This window comes from Gouania willdenowi, chromosome 7 (genome assembly GCF_900634775.1).
Source record: "Gouania willdenowi chromosome 7, fGouWil2.1, whole genome shotgun sequence".
NCBI lineage: Eukaryota > Metazoa > Chordata > Actinopteri > Blenniiformes > Gobiesocidae > Gouania > Gouania willdenowi.
In genome coordinates, this window is record NC_041050.1 from 40126309 (window position 1) to 40149175 (window position 22867).

General features: G+C 35.2%; 1 protein-coding gene across 1 annotated transcript in view; it reads left to right on the plus strand.

The window, feature by feature from the left end:
• prkar2aa (protein kinase, cAMP-dependent, regulatory, type II, alpha A) overlaps positions 1–22867 on the plus strand; it is a 51755-nt gene that overhangs the window by 803 nt on the left and 28085 nt on the right. The window contains exon 3 of the mRNA XM_028453413.1: positions 2653–2933. Coding sequence (XP_028309214.1) covers positions 2687–2933 — 247 coding nt within the window. The 5' untranslated portion in view covers positions 2653–2686. The remainder of the gene's footprint in view (positions 1–2652; positions 2934–22867) is intronic.

Below are 22867 nucleotides of genomic sequence, written 5' to 3' on the forward strand. Positions count from 1 at the left end.
ATTAGCCATTAGCTTTTTAGCCGCTCAGCTAGCTCGGTTTGACCACCCACCCAACTTGACAGCTCGTTTTTCTGCGACATTTCTGTAAGTCACTTAGTGCTGGACGATAAGGACCAAAACTCATTTCTCAATAATTGTTCTCATAATGGCTATATACGATATATTTGTCGATATTTTTAACTTGATAAAGTCTCATCAGAGAGACAATTATGTATTAAATTTACTGTTGGAAAATGTCATTCAGACACAGTATATGCACTGTCTTCTATGAATTAAATTTCAATATTTTTAACTCAGTCTGACCAGAAAGACAATTCTGGATTAAATTTAAAAAAATGTCACATAGGCTCAGTTATTAACAAACAGCTGCACAATATGTTCCACTTTTGGCTTTTTCACCTTTAAGAGACAGCACGTGTGAGTGAGTTCTGTAGTGTGGCTTGTTTAGGGTTAGGACTTACTTGCAATATATTTATGCTTGTTGTTCTCACTGTATTTTTCTTATTGTCTTAGTGACTCCTCTTGTAAATACACTTATCTATCTTTTGATTTTGTCTTTATATCACACCACAAGAGTTGTCTCATAATTTAGTTGTATTTTCTGTATAATGACAATAAAAGTATTCTATTCTATTCTAGTGATCCACCTAACTGTGCTTTTTCATGCTGTTGTTAGCTGCTCAGCTAGCTCAGTTTAGCCACCCACTCAAGTTGACAGCTTGTTTTTCTGCGACATTTCTGTAAGTCACTTAGTGCTGGACGATTTGAGCCAAAACTCATATTTCAATATTTATTTGTGAAATAAGCTGGTGTTTGTGGAATATGAGCCTGTTCTAAAGCCAAGGTGCATTCACTAAGAACACCACTTCAGTGACTATAGCCTTTAATCGCCCATGATTAGTCCAGCTTTTTGGTCGCTTCATCACTTCATCGCTCCAGGGATGTGACGAGCTTTATTAATATTAATAAAATGTGTTTGAGGAGGCGGGGCAGCAGCAGAGGGATGCTGCATAGAGCCCTCCCGTTACAGTGGTTATAACGACAGTGAAAGCAGCTTGACATTGTGTCATTTATATTGATTTTTAGTGTAACGTAGTCGCCAGAGTCATGTTGACGTCCAAAAAATACGTCATTAAAAAAAACCGCTACGCTCCCATGAACGGAGCCTTAACTCGTTACGCCACAGTAACTTTTACGTTATGATCGCCATACTTCCACCTATATTACAGTATTAAACAGCGTACCATTATTAATAATCAGAGAACAGTGTCAAGGTACATTAGTGTTCTTTGAGAAGTGATGTTCAGGTGGGCGGAGCCAGGTAAAAACCCAAGGTTTCTTTGTTAAAACCTGCCAACGACCAGGTTTAGGACAATGTTGCCATGGTAACAGACTCAGAGAAGAACATACCTCGTGTTTAGGAATGGGATACTCAGAGTTTGAATTTAACCTGGGAACGCCCCTCTGGTCATGTGAGCATTTGCGTGCTTGCACTTTATTTATTTTTTTAGAATGTTTGACTTTTAGGAGCTTTTATCTTGTAAACTGTTGCAGATTATTTTATATTTAAATATTCACAAAGCTGCTGCATTTGGACATTTTTAAAATTTTGATCTACAAGAAAACCTAAAACTCAGGACACTTTATTGTTTGTTTAGGAAGTTTTTTTTAGTTTGTCCTGTAGATTATTATTTTATCATCTACTCCAAACCCTTTTGTTTATTTGTTAAACCATAATACTGCTGACTGCAGTGGAACCTGATGGACATGTTTAGTTTGTGAAAAATGAAAGGCAAATAAAAAGTGATGTATATAAAACATCCATTCACACATTGTAATATAGATAAATCTCAAACTGAACTTGAACCAAATGAATTAATTTTTTTATTGCAGTTCTGTGTACTTACTGTAATAATATATAAAGTGACTCCCACCAATCATTGGTCCCACACTTTGAGAACCACTATGTTTAGACTCATATCTGCCCTTTGCAGCTGCTGATGTTTGGGTTCTCGAATCACGATAAGGAGCTTCTGATGTACTGTGAAAACGACCATGAAACGTTACTGCTGAGCCTAAAGTTTGAAACAAACTCGTTTTAAAGAGAACTGTTTGCAAATCTGAATAACAATAAAGTTGATATCTATGCACAACTTTAAACATTATGTAACAATTAGTGCTGCCGCTATCGAATATTTTTGTAATCGAGTATTCTGTCGATTTTTTTCATCAATTAATCGATGACTTTTACTTGACTTTGACGAAAGTCAAGTAGCAGAAATTAAGTTTTTTTCAAAGGCTTTCTGATTGGTTGATGAAAAGCTACCGGAAAACCCACGAAGGCGGTTTTGTAGCCCATCCAAAACGCCCCACAGCTGGCCTGATCCTGCTCGTACAAAGCGGCCATCACGTGATACAGACTTTGGTGACATGAAACAAACAAAGGCTCAAGGCTTTTTTGTCGTCAAATTATTCGAGGAATTGTTTCAGCCCTTGTAAGAATTAATACTTTGATTTCTATTTGTTTGTTAATAATCTTTGTATTTATTCAGCTGTTATACAGAATGATTCTCAAACTGTCTCCTGCCAATACTGCTTTAGTTCTAAAGATGAAACTGTTTTGGAAGTGAAGTTTTCCTCCTTTTTCTCCAGGTTATCTAACGCTGCCTCTGAGCCACACACAGCCATGAGTATTGAGATACCGGTGGGGCTGACGGAGCTACTACAGGGATACACTGTGGAGGTGCTGAGACAGAGGCCGTCAGACCTGGTGGATTTTGCCGTTCAGTACTTCACTCGCTTGCGAGACACCAGAAGTCAGGATGGAGGTGGAATGGGTGTAAAGTTGGGCAAAGGGGTGATGTTTGATGGGGAGCCCATGCAAACGGAGTCCAACGGTGACGATGATGAGGATGATGATTCTGATTTTGAGCGTAAGTTGGTATTTTTACTTTTCCTTCTGCAATTGCTTGAATTTAAATAGATTGTGTGAATGACACTGACTGTATATATATATATATATATATATATATATATATAGAGTGTGTGTGTGAGTGGATTGAAGGGGTTAAAGGTGACTGGAAGCTTTGTGACAACTTGAATCTGCCTCATCTCTGCATTATTCATTGATTGCCTAAAGCGTGCTATGTTTTTGAGTTCAGGTGAGACAGTTTGACAAGTTAGTTGAGTGGGCTGCAGATTTTAGGTGGGAAAATAAGCAATTTAATTATTATTGTGCTCTAGTTTGTACTTCTGAGTATAAATAAATGATAAAAAATGTACGGCACTGATAATATCGTTAAGCATTAAGTGGCAGATATCGGTCCCTGCAGGATCTTTAATTTCAATTTATTTGATTTTGTGACCCATTTTTATGTAATTTGAGGAAATTTTGTGAATTATTTCAAAGAAAATTGCAGGATTTTGGAAAAATTGAGAATTATTTAAATAATTTGAGATTAAAACTGACTGTCATCATGTGATAAAAGCATGGGAAAATTGCGAATCCTCCAAATATTGTGAAGTTTCATGGAATTTAGAAGGGCTGAGAGATCTATAACTGTAGATTATTTGATAATTTAGACAATAATTTAATATTATTTATTATAACTTTCTTTTGCATGCTGAATTTGATTGTCTATTCTAAAGGACTGGATTTGGCCCCTGGGCATTGAGTTTGACACATGTGGTCAATGGGGTCTTTTTACTATGTTCACCAGTTGATTTTACTAAAAAATGGGATCATTTGTGTTTTGTATACACACTTTAAAAGCAATTTGGAATTGTAAAAGCTACGCTAATGCCACATATTTTTTTGCAAAAGCATAATTATAAGGGCCCATTATATTTTCTTTCAATTATTGTAGTTCAATATAGAATTTTTTTGCTACCTTTTGTCACCCCAAACGCCTTCTTTAAGCTATGCTGGTTGAAATGATTGTCCATATGTTTGCTTGTGCTGTACGTGTGTTTTTATGTGTTTACATATGTGTGCTAATGTTGTACCAACATGTGCTCATACAGTATGTGCTGGAAACATGCATTAGTAATTTCCCCAAACAATTTAGCTGCAAACAGTGATTAATTTACTACAACACATCATTTAGTGGTTGATTCGTGCACCAAATAGTTATGTTTAATAAGTACCCGGGTAGTAATCACTAACATTATACTGGTATTGAAACACTAAACAAATGTATATTATATAGGTTGAATTGGGTTGACCTCTAATGGTTATGCTGCCTTTTGAAAATCATCCAAATGTTTAACAGACTTGACTTTTTCAGTCTAATAGCTATAAGAATATCACTGCTGTTCAATTTCCATGCTAATGTCAACATAAAGGATCGTTTGTACACGATGATTACTGTTTCACACTTTTTAAATTAAAGGATAGAGTCTGAAAAAGCTGTGCTTCAGGGACGAGCTTTGTCCAGGATGTTGTAGGTCACGCACACATGACTTCCATGACATTACATTATTCAGGCTAGTTTGTGTACACTACCCACGGGGATGCTATTTTTTGATGGGAACAACACAAGCCTGTATATTCACAGAATCATGTGCTGGTGCCTGACCACGGTTTGCCTATAGGTGCATCAATGGTTACTGAAGTTCCCCAAGATTATATATAAGCACTGTTGCATCAAAGTAACACTTTAAATATGGAGATCCTTTAATAAGAAAATAATCTGGATCTCAGAGACATTTACATGAAAATACAATATAGTTTAACATGACATTTAAGATTAGGGATGCACGTTATTGGCCACAGTTACTGATGTTTTTTTTTTTTCATTTGGAATTAATTATTCTGAATTAAATAATTCTGAATTAAAGTATTCTGCTTCGTGTTTACATGGAAATAGTAATTCCGAATTGTGGTTTACATGGAAAACACGTTGAATTGCCTTTATTCAATGTTGCTTTAGCAACAAAAGGGGCAGCTAAGTGGCTGCAGGGGTCCTCAGGGAGCATCCGAGCAAATCGCCTGTATTAAATAGTTGATACGGCTGATGTACAGTATTTGTTACTCAGTTATGCAGATTAAAAAGACAGTTTTAACAACCAGTGCACGCCTGGTAGTCCCTTTTGTTTCCAAGTGTGCAACAGTTATTTCAACGGTACTGATTAAAACAGGAAAAAATAACAAAAAAGCCCCTTACAGTGGTTGAATCACAGCATAGGGGGTCAAAAGCACAGTGTAGGAGATAGGGCTGCCCAATTTTGACAAAAAAAACCTAATTGCGATTTTTCTTACAGATAATGCAATTTTGCTTCGATTTACGATTTTTTAAAAATATTTCATACATTTAAATGCATATGGGTTTTAATTTCTTTCCCAAATTTTGTTTTCCACATCAATTTTTTAAAATTCAGGTTTTTTTTTTTTTTTTTCTGTTAGTTTGCACAACTCTTTCTGGTACAATAACTAAAGCTTTAATAGTATTATGAATAGGGGTGCGAACATTTTTTTAATTTCACGATACATTAAGAGTTTTTGGGTGCCGATTTTGAATTTATTTTTTATTCTTTTTTAATTGATTTAAAAAAAAAAAAACATATATATATATATATATTTTTTTTTTTGTATTTTCTGTATTTTTCACATTTTCTTGGATGTGTGTTTTCTACTGTTGGAGGCATTGTCACTTCTCAGCAGAGCAGCCTAACTACTGGGCATGTTGACCAGGTCCTGTTCTTTTTGTGCCACTTCCGCACTTCCACTCTGGTAGATGGCACCATAGAGCCACTATGCTGTGCGGCGCAGCGCCATTTCTGTAGTCAAGGTCACAGTGGCAGAAGCGGACTGACTGAAATCCCAAACAACATGGCTCACAAAATAACAACGCCTCCACAGTACAAAGCTGACGTTTGGAAGTACTTTGGCTTCCAATTCAAAGGGAATAAAAACAAGCTTGGTAAAGACAACGTCTGCAAGATTTGCCTCACTCCCGTGAAATATTGTGGGGACACGGCTAACTCACGAGCTCACCTACAGTAGCAAGACATCCTGCTGAGGTGTTAGCAGAGAAACAGCCGCATCTGTACATTTAATTTTGATATTAACTGGGTAGAATATTGCAATATAGCAAGATATCGTGATAATATTATATCGTGACATATCGTATTGCAACATCCTTGCCAATACTCACCCCTAATTATGAATAAGATTTAATTAATATTTAAAATGTTTACATTTGATGGGATATTTAGTGTCAGAACTGACTCAGACACACCTTTGAATGATTGCATTAAACCTTTGTACTTTGGTCATGTATTGGACTGTCATAGGAAATTAGAAATGATTTGTTGCTGAATTAAACATAGATGTTGTCATGCTGATTAAGACGAATCATTTTTGATTATTTTGGTTGTCTTCATGTTAAACCAATATTTGCTTTGTTTGTTTTTCATTGTTTATCGTATCGTCTGCAGTGATTCACCAGTTCGCTTTTAACCTTTATTTTGTGCCGCAGGAAGTGGCTGCGTAGGCGACTGTCCTGTAGAAACATAGTGAGTTGCTGTTTTATTCCCATGGATGGTGTACTCTTCAAACTGGCTTTGTTTCCCCAACTCTTGCTGCTTTAATCCTCAGCAATAGATCAACACAAACCTAAGTTTTGTTTTTTTAACAAAGGGAGACAGTGTTTTCAGTAATAACTGTTGTACCTGCATCATTTGTGAAGATGTAAGACCAAATATTTGTTCGTGCAGTGGCTTACCTGTAGCAAGATATTGAAAGACTAATGCATGAATGGCAGTTTAAACATGGTGAGATTAATCTGTCACATTTTTTAACAAAAACATTACATATCACGACTTTCAATTTTTAAGTTTAGATAAGATTCTCATGATTTAAAAAAAAAAAAAAAAAAAAAAGTTAATTGAACAACAGTAATTTGTAAGTGTTAAATAATACACTTGCATATTTATATAATTGCGTTTGGATGAATCATTTAGAAGACCCAAGGTTGTAAAACCGAAATGAAGCATTTTTTTCAGAAAGACTGTAGAAGTAATACATATAATGTAACTAGGATTGAGATAATTCCTGAAGTTGATAGGATGAAGTTTGTAGTAGGGCTGGGCAATATGGACCAAAACTCATATTTCAATATTTTTTCTCAAAATAGCGATATTCGATAGAAATCTTGAAATTTTTTCGTTAACTATTTCATGTGATTGTATAAATAAAAACAAGTTTAAATATATATATATATATATATATATATATATCTCGATACAGTCGATGGTTTAATTCTCAAAATAGAAAACTTGATATATCTTGAATCACAATATATTGCCCAGCCCTAGTTTGTAGCACAAAAAATCTGATGGACAACAGAAATCTAAAGTTTCCCTACATTGTTGAAGGTTATCCACATATCTGCCATCACACATCAGTACCATTCCTCATCTATAGGGTTTAATTATTGTAAGAGGTCTTTTTAGCTTTTACAGCTATTTATACTTTAGCTATCACGTATTACCTGTTCCTTCCATCTCAACATTACGTTTGGCACAATGCAGTGAGTCTGATGAGTATTGTTTTTCTGGCAACCATCCATGCCAGACTCTTCCAGAAGTGGGATTCATCCTTCCATTGCTCCAGAGTCGAGTGGCACTATTCTTTACATCACTGCGTCTGACATTTTACTTACACTTGGTGATGTATAGCGTCAATGCAGCTTTTTTCCCATAGAAACTAATTCCATAAAGCTCTTTAGACACATGAAGTTCAGAGTTCAGAAGCAACCGTTTCTGCAGAAAGTTATTGACCTCTGCACACAATGTGTATCAGCATCCACTCACCCTGCTTTGTATTTGTATGTGGCCTACTACTGTGAGCTGAAGTTATTCTAAAGCACTGCCAAGTCATCATAATTCCACTTACAGTTGACTTTATTGTGAAGAAATCAGGTGACATCCTGTCGAGTACGAGTGGTGTAACAATACATTGATCCTTATCGATACACCGAATAATTAACAATTCAGTTACAATAATGCACAACAAAAACATTGATAAACATTGTCATCTTTATGGTACGCCTTTTTTTTAAATTCACATAGCACGTCTGTACGTCCGTGCCACCATTTCCTGCGCGGGGGATGGTGGCATAACATAGCAAATGCCACGTGACAACAAAGCCTTGCAACCCCTGCTACCATCCCAATAAATGTGGAGCCAACCGCTATAAACGCCAACAAAGAAGACGCAGAAGTAACCCGAGAGCGGCACAGAACCTGCGTTGTTTACATTTTTGCTCGGCAAAGTGAGGAGTCAAGGAGAAAAAGGTCACGCGAGGAAAGAGGTAAAATTCAGTTCAACTTTATTTGTATGGCGCAATTTACAACAAGTCATCTCAATGCACTTATCAAAATAAATAATCATAAGTAACAAAAAACCCAGCAAGATCCACATGAACAAGCATTTAGCGACAGTGGGAAGAAATGACTGCCTTTTAACAGGAATAAATCTCTGTTAGAACTAGGTTCAGAGCTGGCAGCCATCTGCGTGGACTGGTTGTGGTTAGTGGACAGAAGGACCAACAGAACAGGATAGAGAGATAGAACATCAGAGTGTTCCAGGCTAGTTGAGCCGTGAACCACAGATCAGGAAGTGACATCATCAGCTTCACCTGAAACAGAGCAGAGAGAGAAGGACGAGGAGAAGACACTGACTGCAGAAAAACATGATACATTATTATCAAGTCATCATGTGTTGGCCTTGGGCCTCACTCCCAGTGCCTAGTCAGCACTTATTATAAAGGTGATCAATCTCTTCCTGTTTATTGATAAGCTAACAGTGATTCTAAGGTCTGTAAGTGTGACCGTTTATTGACGAGTCCATGTCTGCTGTAGCGGTTAAGTTAATGCTATTATATGGTATACGTTTCAGCATATAAGTAGGTTTTAAGTTTAGCCTTAAAGGTGTAGAGTAACAGCCTCCTGTACTGAGACTGGGAGCTGGTTCTAAAGGGGAGGAGCCTGGTAGCTGAAAGCTCTTCCTCCTGTTCTACTTCTAGATACTTTAGGACTTCCAGAAGACCAGCAGAGTGATCTACCTGGACGATAGGACACTAACAGGTCTCTATAGACATACAGGAGCCAGATCATGTAGATCTTTGTATGTTAACAGGATGATTTTAAACTCTATTCTAGATTTTACAGGAAGCCAATGAAGAGAAGCCAATACTGTAGAAATATGTTCTCTCCTGTTAGTACCTGTTAGTATTCTAGCTGCAGCATTCTGAATTAACTGGAGACTTTTTAGTGAGTTACTAGGACATCCTGACAGTAGAGAGTTACAATAATCTAATCTAGATGTAACACATGCATGGATTAGTTTTTCCGCATCACTCTGGACCAAGATATTCTTGATTTTATAGATATTACAGAGGTGGAAGAAGGCTGTCCTTGTGATTTGTTTAATATGAGAATTAAAGGATTAGTCAGTATCAAAGATAACGCCTAAGTTTTTTTTTTTTTTTTACTGTCATGCTGGGTGACAGAGCGAATATCTAATCTCATCCAAAGATAATATCTCTGGATGAGATTAATCTGACCATTTCTGAGGTGTTTTAGACCAAATAAAATCACTATGGTTTTATCCTGGTTAAGAAGGAGAAAGTTTTGACTCATCCAGGATGTGATGTCATTAAGACAATCCTGGAGTTTTAATAACTGATGAGTTTCATCTGATTTCATTGAGAGATAAAGCTGTGTATCATCTGCATAGCAATGGAAATGTATATAATGTTCTCTGATAATGTTACCTAGTGGAAGCATATATAATGTAAAGAGTATTGGTCCTAAAACTGAACCTTGTGGAACTCCATGATTAACTCTGGCTGAGGAGAGATTATTAACATGAACAAAGTGGGTTCTGTCTGATTGGTAGGATTTAAACCAACCCAGCGCTGTTTCTTTAATCCCAAAAACACTTTCCAGTCTCTGCAGCAGTAGATGATGATCCACTGTATCAAAGGCTGCACTGAGATCTAAGATCACCAGAACTGAGACCAACCCTCCGTCTGATTAAAAAATGATAAACTATATATCAGGAAATTAAATAATAATGAAAGCGCAGCGCTATAGTAGTGATGCTGATTTTAAAATGATAAGTATTGGGTTGAAGAAGGTATTTTTCAGTATTCGGTCCATGCTCGTAAATGTGTTGATTTATACTAACTCTCCACAACAAGCAGTGGTGAAATGGAGAGAAGGTGACTGTGTCTCCACACGGCGCTCGTCTGTCCTTCTCACAGATTTTTATTGCTCTTACTTCTCAATCATTACCGTAGTTCTAACACAACCTGATTCCAAAGCCATCATCAGTCGAGCAGCGAGATTATTAATAACAAAAAGCAAAGGACAATATTTGGTAAATAATACTGGAGTAAAATTAAACATTTTTTATTAACTCTAATTTATGAATACATTTATTTAATAAATCCTCAGTCCTGTGCATCTGCAAGCCACGTGGGACAAAACTACTTCTTTAGAGAATCTGTAGGAACTGATGGCAAAGAAATCAATGTAAACAATAGTTTCAACTAAAAAGTTGTTCCTTTGAATAGGATTTTACAGTCTAACAGGGATTTAAAGCTCTATCCAGACAAAGTAATAATAGTAATAACCAGTAATTTGTGCCTCAAAGTCCAACAACTTTTTAAAAAACAAGCACACGGTGTTCTGTTCTGTGCAGCTTACATATCAATCAGTCTCATTAATATGAACATATATTCACAGAGCAAGTTGCCTTAGCAACTACTCCTGGATTATGTTGAGCCAGCATTATGGCTCCAATTGTTTTTCTTCCCAATTTATTGTAGCCAGGATTTACAATTCTCTCTTTTTTTTTTTAAATATGGCCCTAATGCTGTTGGGCCTGTATTTTAAATGTCAAGTAGCAGTTCTCTTTATTGCATATTTATTTAGATTTTTGTGACATTGTGATTATATAATGCTGATCTAGTTACTACAGCTCCCCAGCTTCAAAGCAAGTAATCTCACAATTTATAAACAGAAAAGGACATTGTACTTTAATCAGTTTTTAATGCAATTTTAGTTATTAGAGGAGCACAGCTACTGTCTTTAAAGTGCGTGTGTGGTATGTGGTTTGCTTTCAACTAGGGGCCAAATTGCGTCCGCTGGAGGCCATAGAAGTTTGGTGTGCTTCAGCACTAGGGTCGGGATTATGCTAATCTCTGTCTTCAAACCATCATTTAAACTACTGGAGGAATTGGAAGGTCCTCAATATGAGGTATATTATCCTTAGCTGTGGTAACACACATGTTTACTTAGTTACTGATTGACTAGTTATTTTATATCCCTTTCTGACATTTTTATGTAGATCTTATCACCTCATAAAGATAAAACACTGTCTGTCAGACAGACTGGGAAATGTTATCATTAAAAACACAAATTTTCTGCTTATGTCACAACCTTCCTAATTAAAATAATATTGCATTTCTTTTTTTAAAGATATGATAAATCTGTGCTTGTGTTGTAAAGGGGAAAAAAGTAAAAACTCTATTTTCTGTTTAAAAATTAGATTTTTATCCATTTCTATTTTTCCATCAGCTTTCCCTATTCAGATGCCATTACTGGATATTAAAATTCCCCCAATTGTGCCAAACATGGTTAATTGAGTAAACAATTATTAATAATTTCATATCTTTCAAGCATGATTAGACGTCCATACCTTTGCTAAACTTGCTAAACATTACGTCATGTCTTTTCATGATGGAAAAATATAATGGAAACATGTGATATGTTCCAAACACATTTGGTTTGTCTCTTTGTCACCTGTTAACTGCAAAAAATGTGTGTAAATGTGTGATATTGATCCAAAAACATGCATGTAAGGGTCTTCACTTCCTGAAATGGAAATATTGATATTTCCATTTCAGGAAGTGAATTCCGTAATTTCCATTACTTTTTTTTTTTTTTTGATCGGAGGCCCTCCAACGAGGTCTTATGGTATTTTATATGTGAGTGATCCTTATTTTTGTTTAAAACATGTATGTGTTAAAATAAGAGACAACATCAAAGCCTTGACCCAGTGTGTTTACAGAGAAACCCTGAGTGGCCATGGACTTAAAATGACCCTCACTATTCTGTACTTTGTCGTAAAAATGTCTAAAATTCAAGGACTGGTTCAGCAGAGGATGAATATATGGAAGATGTGCTTGACAACATTACTTCTATTGCCAATAACAAAATAAAAGTTGATAACTTCCCTCATATTTTGACTTTTTATACAAATCCATTTCTAACTCTGCTTTTGTGGATAAAAGTTCACCTACATTTTTACTTCAATTCCAAAGAAAAAACAAAGTGCTTTATTAAATGAATGAAGAAAATGACTTTTGCTATTCTTCGATCATAGAAAATATAAATAATTAAAACTTTAAATTTGTTAATCAATTAAGACATGAAAGCATATTTACCCAAGAAGCTCTTTATTGCAAATAGAACTGCACTGAATGATGTTTCCAAAACTAAAAATTGTCCCATCCATAGATTTGATGTTTTTCTTTTGCCTGTCTGTTCATTCCAGTTCAAAAACTATCATTTTTTTGGTGGCATTTAAAGTGACAAATGGAAGTCTGGGCTTTGGGATAATGTTACAGAGTTTGATTTTAAAAAGTTGGAATATAAGATGGCAACGTGACACTAAAGCTCTAGGATGCTTATTGCGGACGAGAACAATCTTCTTCAACTTTGTTAAATAACTCCAGTCAGTAAGGAGTGGTTTTAGATGTATTTTAGTGAGTTTAGCAGATAGCAACACTGGCTGAAAAGGGTAAAAATAGTGCAAAATCACTGATTGGTCTGATAAAAGTGTGAAAATGTAACAATAATGGAAGTTATTGGCTTGTACAACCCTAATTCTGAATCTTAAGTTGATCAATTCATAAAGTTAGCAACTTAAAGTAAAATGTATGTGACTTAAAACACAGAACAACTGCTGCATTATCATGAGATGCTTTAGTTTGGAGACTTGTGGGAGTATAGAGGAGATAAAAGAGAAGGCCATGGGACCAGGACAGGGTTGAGGAGCATGATAATAAAGATAAGAAGAGGGCAAAAATAGAATTGTGTAATTACATATACAGAGGATGTGAGGTGGGCCAAGAAGACTCAATAATATTTCTTGGTGAAACTGAGGTTTAACAGATGCTTTATCTGCTGAAGATGTTTTTTTTCTGCTGTGTAAAACTACATTAAATCCTTAATTAAAAATGTTATTTTTATACCAGTAATTGTCATTACTGGAATTCTGTCAGGGAGACTACTCCTTCAATGACACTTTGTACGAATAGCACAAGTGTTATAACAGACGTCTGTGCTAAGTAGCTTTTTAAACCAAGTGAAAGGTTTCTTTTTATTTATGACGGTTGCCTGGTCTCAATGTTTGGTTTTATAAAACATGACCTAAAGCAGTGCTTACACACAGTTTGCATAAATCATATAGAATATATCAAAATTTCACCTTAGGATTTTTAATTTTATCATTTAGTTCAACCATAAGTTATTATTATTAAATGTGTATTATTATGAATCTTGTGTTGTGAAAATATAAGCCCCAACACTCCCTTACCTGGCTAAACCAGCCCCTTATGTATTTTAACAATAGCTGATTGCTGTAACGTGTACATTTTGCACTATTATCTATTGTTAATATTTATTTTTATTTCTACTGTCTGCTCCTTTATTGTGTTGCTGCAAAAGTGACTTTCCCCTCTGTGGATCAATAAAGGCCTATTCTATTCTATTCTAAAAGTCAATAACCGTTTCTTTAACACTTTTTGTTTGTGCGAGTTTCCCAACCTTAGCTAAGAGATAACATGAACTGACAAAGGTTTTCGAGGCTAGTGAGAAAAGTGACGTCGGCTTTTATCTTTTGCACAGGAACGTGTACGTTTAGTCAGCATTCCTGCACTGACTGTGTAACCTAAACAAGGTTAAAGTGGTGGATTGTTTGCTCTCTGTGGCATTGGATTTGGAATCTCGCTGCTTTTTCTGGTAACAGATTTTAATGTGAAACTTTCAGCACGATTTGCTCTCGCACAATTCAATACAATTTCAATGTATCTGCCTAAGTAATATATTTTTAAAAGTTTTAAGTATATCAATCTAGCCTTTTTGTGTCCTTTGAACCTGTACCTACATTGTTACAATCCCAGTGTACTTTACTGTGCATGTGTTGGTCATGGTGCTCTGGTCCAATCTTATTAGACGAGATGGCTTAGAGAGAGAAGAGGTTATTAGGTCTGTTTAACAGAGCTGTATTTGGCATGGTAAGAAAGAGAGATAGCAAGAGAAGAAAACATGAATGAGAGCAAAACACTGAATGACAAGGCGAGTGTGTTTAAACCAAAATACCATATCAGCCGGATGCTCCTGCCATATAAATGTCAGACATTGTATCCATTTTTGGTACATTTGAATTTTAATTTATTTCGGCAGTCTTAAGAAAAACTAAAAAAACAAAACATATGACTCAATTATCCAACTAATCAGCCTAAAGGCAAGGCAAGTTTATTTATATAGTGCATTTCATACACAAGGCAACTCAATGTGCTTTACATGATAAAACATCCAACTGTTTAAAATCAATAAGAACATTTAAAATCAGTAAAATCAATTAAAATCATCAACAAACACATGACATCATCAACATGACCATAAATCTCTCTCAATCATACACAGTAGAGAAAAAAGTTCCTTTAACTTTGATTTAAAAATGTTCACATGTGATGCTGACTTCAGCTCTGCTGCAGTTTGTTCCACTTCTTTGCAGCATAACAACTAAACACAGCATCACCATGGTTACTGTGAGCTCTGGGCTCCACTATCTGACCTGTGTCCATAAATCTCAGAGACCTGCTGGGTTCATACCTGACTAACATCTCACTGATGTATTCTGGACCAAACCCATTCACACATTTATAACCAGCAGCAGAACTTTACAGTCTCCTCTGAGGCTGACTGGGAGCCAGTGTAAAGACTTTAAAACTGGACTAATGTGTTCTGACCTCTTTGTTCTGGTTCAGACCTGAGCTGCAGCGTTCTGAACCAGCTGTAGATGTTTGATGAAGACCATTACAATAGTCCAGTCTGCTGGAGATAAAAGCATGGACCAGTTTCTCCTGATCTTTCTGAGTCATTAAACCTTTCACTCTGGAGATGTTCTTTAGGTGGTAGAAGATGTTTTTGTGATAGATTTGATCTGATGCTGAATGTCAGATCTGAGTCAATCAGAACACCAAGGTTTTTGACTTGGTCTTTATCTTCTAAAGATCCAGACTCAGATACTTGCTGACAGCAGTCCTCTTTTCATTGTTACCAAAGACAATCACCTCCATCTTGTCATGGTTTAGTTGAAGGAAGTTTTCACTCATCCAGCAGTTTACTTTTTGTAAACAGTCACACAACATCTCAATGGGACCATAGTCATCTGGGTTCAGTGATAGATATAGTTGTGTATCATCTGCGTAGCTCTGATAATCAACCTTACAGTTGTGTAAAATGTGTCCTAAAGGAAGCATATAAAGGCTAAACAGAAGAGGTCCAAGAACAGAGCCCTGAGGAACCCCACAGGACATTGGTAATCTGTCAGATTCAAAGTTTACAATGTTTACAAAATAACTTTGATCCTCCAAGTAGAACTTAAACCATTACTTTAACATTTAGTCCAACCCATGTTTACAATCTGTGCAACAAACTTGTATGATCTACAGTGTCAAATGCAGACTTAGATCCAATAGAATGAGAACAGATACTTTTCCTGAATCAGTGTTCAACCTTATGTCATTGATCACTTTGATCAGATCAGTTTCTGTGCTGTGATGAGAACCAAACTCTGACTGAAATTTATCAAATATTTTGTTGAATGTTAAGAATTGACTCAGTTGGTTGAAGACCACCTTCTCAATGATCTTGGCCATGAATGGAAGGTTCTGATTGGTCTATAGTTAGCCAGTATAGAGGCATCCAGTGTTCTCTTTTTTAACAGAGGTTTAACAGCAGCTACTTCCAGGGATTTTGTTACGGTGCCTGATTGGAATGATCAGTTAATTATCTGACACTAATCAGTGATAATTGACTTTACAACAGTTTTAAAGAAGTTTGAGGGTTTTGTGTCAAGGCAACATGTTGATGGATTCAGCTGCTGAACAGTTTCCTCTATTGTTTTTGGGTTCACTGTAATAAACTCTAGCATTGTAGTTGACTCCTCCCTCAATGGTTGAAGCTGTTCAAGCTTTTTGTTATTTTGCTGGTTTGTTCTGATGTTTGATCTTATTGATTGTATTTTTTCGTTGAAATATACAGAAAATTCATTGCATTTTCCAGCTGACAGTAATTCAGGGGCTATCTGATCTGGGGGGTTGTGAGCTTTTCAATTACAGAAAACAACATGCGAGAGTTGTTGACATTTTTGGCAATAATTTCAGAAAAGTATTGCTGCCTTGCTTTGAACAAGCCATCATTGAATTTACACAGACTTATTTTGTATAGTTCTCGATGAATTTGGAGTTTTGTTGATCTCCATTTACGCTCAGCTCTTCTACAGTCAGATTTCAAATTCTGCATTATCTCAGTCCTCCTCCAAGGTGTTTTCTGTGTGTTTGGTTTTCTCTTAGTTTTGATTGGAGCCACCACATCTATGACATTACAGACTTTTGTATTAAACTCATCCAAAAGATCATCAACTGTCTCAGCACTCAATGTTGGTGTCATTGCTATGGCTTCCATAAACTGTGCACTTGTGTTGTCATTTATGTTGTCATTTTTAAAGGGTGTAAAAGCTTATTATACACACTTACATCACAAAAATCAAAACAAGGCTCTGATTATATAAAAAATATATTATAATAATTAGGAAACTAATGTTACTAGTTTTACATTACGCATTCAATATATATTCTACACAAAGGTCTATATATATACAGTTTATACATGTACATCAAACATATATACTGTACAGTACGTTCACACATTTACACATACGTATATACATTTTATTAAGTATTGATATATTTTATACTTTTAAACTCACAATAATAAATAAAAGTCTCCTGTTTGTTTTCATGGTATTCATCATAGATAATAAATAGCCAGATATGGTTTTACGCAAGTACTTTTAAAACTATACAATACAGTGCTCTGAACTCGCAGCCATTGTCACCATGGAAACGGCCCTAAAGCAACACTCAGCCAATCACCACTGGAAGTGACAGTAGGAGGTAATGATTTAGAATCTAAATCATCTAAATTTGAGATAAATTAGCCACTGGTTGTTCACCATGTTTCTTTTTCCAACAACCACATGTGAGCAATATAGTCCACTTAAATTAAAGACAGAAAAACCTAAAGTGGACACATGAGCACAAACTGGACAAACAAAATGGGACGTGTAAGTTAATATTTAACTAAGTAATCACCATGAATCTGTTGAGCTTTTTTCTGGACTCTTTAGGTGCTATTAACTAAAATTGTATATGAATTGGCATCAGTTATTCTGATGCAGGGAAGTTGATTACAGTCTTTTGTATAAATCACAGACACGCTGTAGTTTAACACATGAACATCATCAGTTATTTCAAGGTTAATGTTTTTTTCCCCAGATCAGTTTTATTAGTGCTTTCAAAATAGTTTGTTGTTACATTAGTTAAAGTGCAAATGAAAACCAGTCTCAGATTTCCATCAGTAATCATTATTCAAGAAGTTAATAATCTACTGTATATGACTTTTTTATTTGCAAGTAATGTTAGTGATTTGCAGAAGTTGACAAGGTCAGTACACATTCATAACCATAAATGCAATGGTACTATGGTAATAATTAGCATTTTTCTGACTGGGTTTTTTCATTTTTTGGCCAATAATGTTCATTTCCATCTATCTTTACCAGTATATTTGGTTGACCCTGAAATGAAAGATATTTGCTGCCTTTGCAGTGTAGTGTACCTTGACACCTTGATGATGTAACATGGTGTTTTCTGTCCTAAGCTGCATATTTGTGTCCTTTATGGGAGAGAATAACCATGTTGTTAGTAAACCTTTTTGCTGTTTATTATGTGTATTAGTTGTATATTTAATAAGTCGTCTCACTTCCAAATGTTGCGTCTGTTACTAGAAACCTAGCGGCCCTTAGAGTGACGTACCCTAAGGTTGACTCAACTCCAGTCCCTTCTGAAACATTCTTGTTCACTGGCAGAGCTAAAACTGCCCATGGGCCACAAGAGAAGATGTCTTAGATTTAACAACCTAATTCTAAACAAAAGCTTGGGAACGCAGGGCTTTGCTCTTCCTTTGTGACTGTAAATGGTCATGAAATTGAACACCAGATGGGCCTTGTTTACGTTTCACTCCAGTGGTTTGATCAGAACATGTTTTCTGTCTTTTGTGGGCCAGCTGACTGCTAGTTGGAAACGTTTCACTATAGGACATCATTTCTGCAGGCTATCATTTGCTGAGTAATTACTACAAAAAACCTTGAAGATTTAAACCATATCCTGTAAATAACAAGTAATGCTAGTTATTCTTACCATATAGTTCATTTTCTTAGACCAGGGGTACAAAATCTAAAAGATCCACGCAAACAAGGGTCCGTTTATTATTTTCGATCAAGTCATAATAATGTTGTATTTTAAAACATATCATTTTACACAAAATAAACATACTAAATGAAAATAAAATGCCATTTCTTTTTTGACATAAATTAGCAGTAGATAATAATCTCTGGTTGAATATCCTGTCACATCAGGAATTATGGTGTTGAGTAACTACCAGTGGATTACGTCCAAAGCTGGTTAAGTTGTGCTTTCACAAAGCCAAGCTCATCTGCAAACCTTCTGAGAGTTTTGTAGAAACAGACATTTGTCCTTGTCTGGTTGTTTATTCTGATTGCTTCAACTGTAACTCTATTAGGCCTAAAAGCAATGGGATAGAATAACACTAAGAGTTTACACACATTGTCAATAAGCTGTGTCAAGATTACATTCACACGTCAAAGATTAGTGCTTTTTATTTATTTGTTTTATTCATTTATTATTGTTTTTTGGGGTTAGACATGACATAACATGAGACGTCCTACACATAAAAGCACGTCTATCAGTTTTAAGATTGTTACATCACACTATTAAAAGCTTAGAAACAAAGCTTATTAACAGCTTCTAGCATTCATGTTTCTTTTATTGTGAAGGTTTGATAATAATGCCTTCTCCAATCAACAATTGTAATGCAGCAAAAAATGTGACATTCAGACCGTTAAGGCTGAGGTGGCTTTGAAATACAGTCTGTCTATCTGGGCTAGTTTATTGCTTTAAAGTGGCACAATGAAAAAAGTAGGGGTACCCGATTCGATATCGATCTGATATCAGCCTGAAAACAAATATCGGATTCAAATTTCTGTTTTTTTTTTTAGTAACATCACTTGATCAAACCTTTGCTAACATTACTCTCACAGAGAAATAGTAAAAACTGACCCATTTATTATTAACCAATTGGTTACATATATTTTAACCTTCAACATAATATATATAGTATTCTACAATTGAATAAATATAATAGAATATATATCGGATATTTTAGATGCAGTCTGATAAAATCCGACATTGGTTTTCTGGCTGATATCGGACCGATATCAATATCGGATTGGGACACCCCTATTTTCCAGCATAGAGTGCTGAGTTGAGTTTTGCACAATAAATGTTATCAAAATTAATAAATATTTTTATTCATTTATTATATCAATTAAGCTTTGTTAAGGGACTATATAACCATTCAGAAACACTTCCTGTTATAAATTTATATTGTGATATATACCATTACTGTGAAGGGATTACATTTATATCATGTTTAATTTATTATGCAGGACTATATTCTGGTTTGTTTTTGGAAAAGCACAAATGCTGACAAAGCTCTTTAGTATAATACCTATATGCTTTGATGTTTAGTCCTGTAATTGTACGTAAAGCATTTTTCAGGCACTATAATTTGGTTTGAATGTTTATTATTTATTAACTTTAATAGCTCAATGCAGCATTTATTAAGATATTCATCCTTTATGGGGTTTTTCTATGATTGATTTAAATTTGTCCATAAATGTTAAGACTTAACAGATGTTTCTCTATATAAATGTTACCTCTGATTTAAATGTCACCCTAAAAGGACACGTGGTGAATCTTACATTCTGTAGCTAAAATATATTTACTGTATAATTGTGTGTTAATTAACTGACCACTACACTCCTTTCATTTAATTGATCCACTCTTTTAACTGTAGGATTTTTAACAACAATAAAAGTCCACATCACTTATAGAAGCTGTGTGTTGACGTAACTGGTATACTAAATAATAAAGTTTATCTGAGGATAATCATTAAGGAGGAGGTAAACACACTCTTTAATAGTTCAGATGTATTCAGTTTTACAGTTGAATGCTTGGTTCTTAGAAAGGGCGGCAGTTTGTAGGAGCTGATAATTGGCATCTTCTCTGAAGCTTTTAATTTGACTGAATGACGCACGTACATCAGTAGTGCTCACAGCGGCTTTGTAGTACGTATTATTTCACCTCTACAGACACAATAGCAGCTACCAGTACAGGCTGCTTACTTCCTCCTTTGGGCTAAGCTAGGCCTGGGAGATAGATATTTTTCATTTTTTTTCAGATTCATTTGAGTTTTTTTTTTGTTGTTGTTACAGACGATTAAAGATAAAATAAAAATGTGAAAAGTGCGTGTCTCAGGCCAGAGGCAGTGTACAGGCTGGTTCTTTACCAAAAATGTGTAAAAGTTAGGGATGTAACGATTAATCGTAAGGCAGTTAAAAATCGATTCATAGGTATCACGATTGACGTCGATACTTTGAAAATTGAATCGCAGTACTTTTTTTAAACAGCAAAGGGCGCTATATATTTTTCCCTTCTCTTGTCCAGCAGTGTGCCGGCGGGCAGAATCTGCTACTACTTTCTTTCTGGCCGCCTTCTACTCCTACATGTTAAAGTTACAAGTTAATAAATGATTCATTACCCCTTTGGCACCGAAAGAATATCTGTACTATTACGTGAATATCCGTAAAAGTCAAGTTTTCTATTAGCTCTGTCTGCTAGCATAGCATCTCTTCTTCACTGCTAGATTAGCTGCATGCCAACCGACCACTGGCTTACCAACGCCCTCTGCTGGTCCAAACAAATATCTGACATAAATCAGTGCAATGACGTTTTTTTTTGTTTTTTTTTAACGTCCAATTGTTAAGGCACAAAATGTATTTTCAGTTGCACTTTTAAAAAGAAAAAGAACTATTATGCAGTTTTGTATTGTTTACTATAGAACCAGAATTTAAATTAATAAGCTTCTTCTTCATTTGTATTATTCCTTTATTTATTTATTTATTTTTAGTTAAATTGCATTGTTTTGAATAGTTTATCAAGGGATTCTTTTGACAATTAAAAATAAAAGGAAAATAATACAGTATTTTCTAGTTTTTTTCCCAAAAAAATAAAGGAATATTTTTCAGTCATCATTTGACTACAGTCCCATTTTGTAAAATAAATCGTGAGAGAATCGTATCGTGAACCCAGTATCGTGAATCGAATCGTATTGGGAGTTGAGTGAATCGTTACATCCCCAGTAAAAGTTATAAAGAACAATCACAGACCTCATATTCTGTGATGCTTGTTCGTGTGTTGGGAGTTGATTTATTTCAATACATTTGGCTATTCTATCTTTTTGTTTACAGAAGTATTTTATTCAAGAAAGAGGTTTTGCCTTCATTTATATTTTTGAAAATATATTTTAAACAAAGTGCAATATATATATATATATTAGAGAACTATAAAGATTTAGTGTTTTGTAGCCCTGTAAGTTGTGGCATTGTTTTGAAAATGTCATTATTTTAGATTTTTCTTCAGGTTAAGTAATGAGAGAATTCTTAGTTATTGTGTTTTAAAATGGTGCAGTTATTAATGTGAACGTTAACAATTTAGTCTCCGTTCAAAATACAAATTATTATTTTATATTTTTAACAAACAGCTGGCACTTTAATTCTCAGTGGTAATTAGGGGTTCATTTTGTTACTTTTGATAAAATAAAAGCAAAACATCTTTTGAGACATCGCTGTCATTTGTACTTTTTGATTTCTTTTAAAAGTAGGGGAAAAAATCTGAGTAAGCTATCACTTTGCCTATCTATCTTTTAATTAACTTTAAAGGGGACATATCATGCTAAATTCACTTTTAGCCCTTAAATCAGGGGTGTCCAATTCCGGTCCTCGAGGGCCACTCTCCAGCATGTTTTAGATGTTTCTCTCTTCCAACACACCTGATTCAAATGATTAGGATCGTTATCAGGCTTCTGCAGAGCTGGATGAGGAGTTGATCATTTGAATCAGGTGTGTTGGAAGAGGGAAACATCTAAAACATGCTGGATAGTGGCCCTCGAGGACCGGAATTGGACACCCCTGCCTTAAATGCATTTTTTTTGTATATTTAGAGTGCTTAGAAGTACAGAAAAAATCAAATTAGTCTCTTCAGGTGCTCCGTAGATATCTTTATATTCTGTTTTGCTCATATTTTTCAATCTGTTTAGATTTTTCTATTCTCTATTACGTTTTTTGAACTGTTACATCACAGTATTTGCAGCAGAACTGCCAAATTAGGACATCAATCCGCCATTTTTATTTCTGGCTTTTATTTTGTAGTCCAAGCTCCAGGATGCAGAAGTTACGAGAGGATAAGTCAAAATGTTGGGTTGTTGGATGTAGTAACCCACACGCTTCATTACACCGTCTCCCAGCATCAGAACCTTTTCAAAGTGTCTGGTTGAGTTTTATTTTTTATAGAAATGTACCACA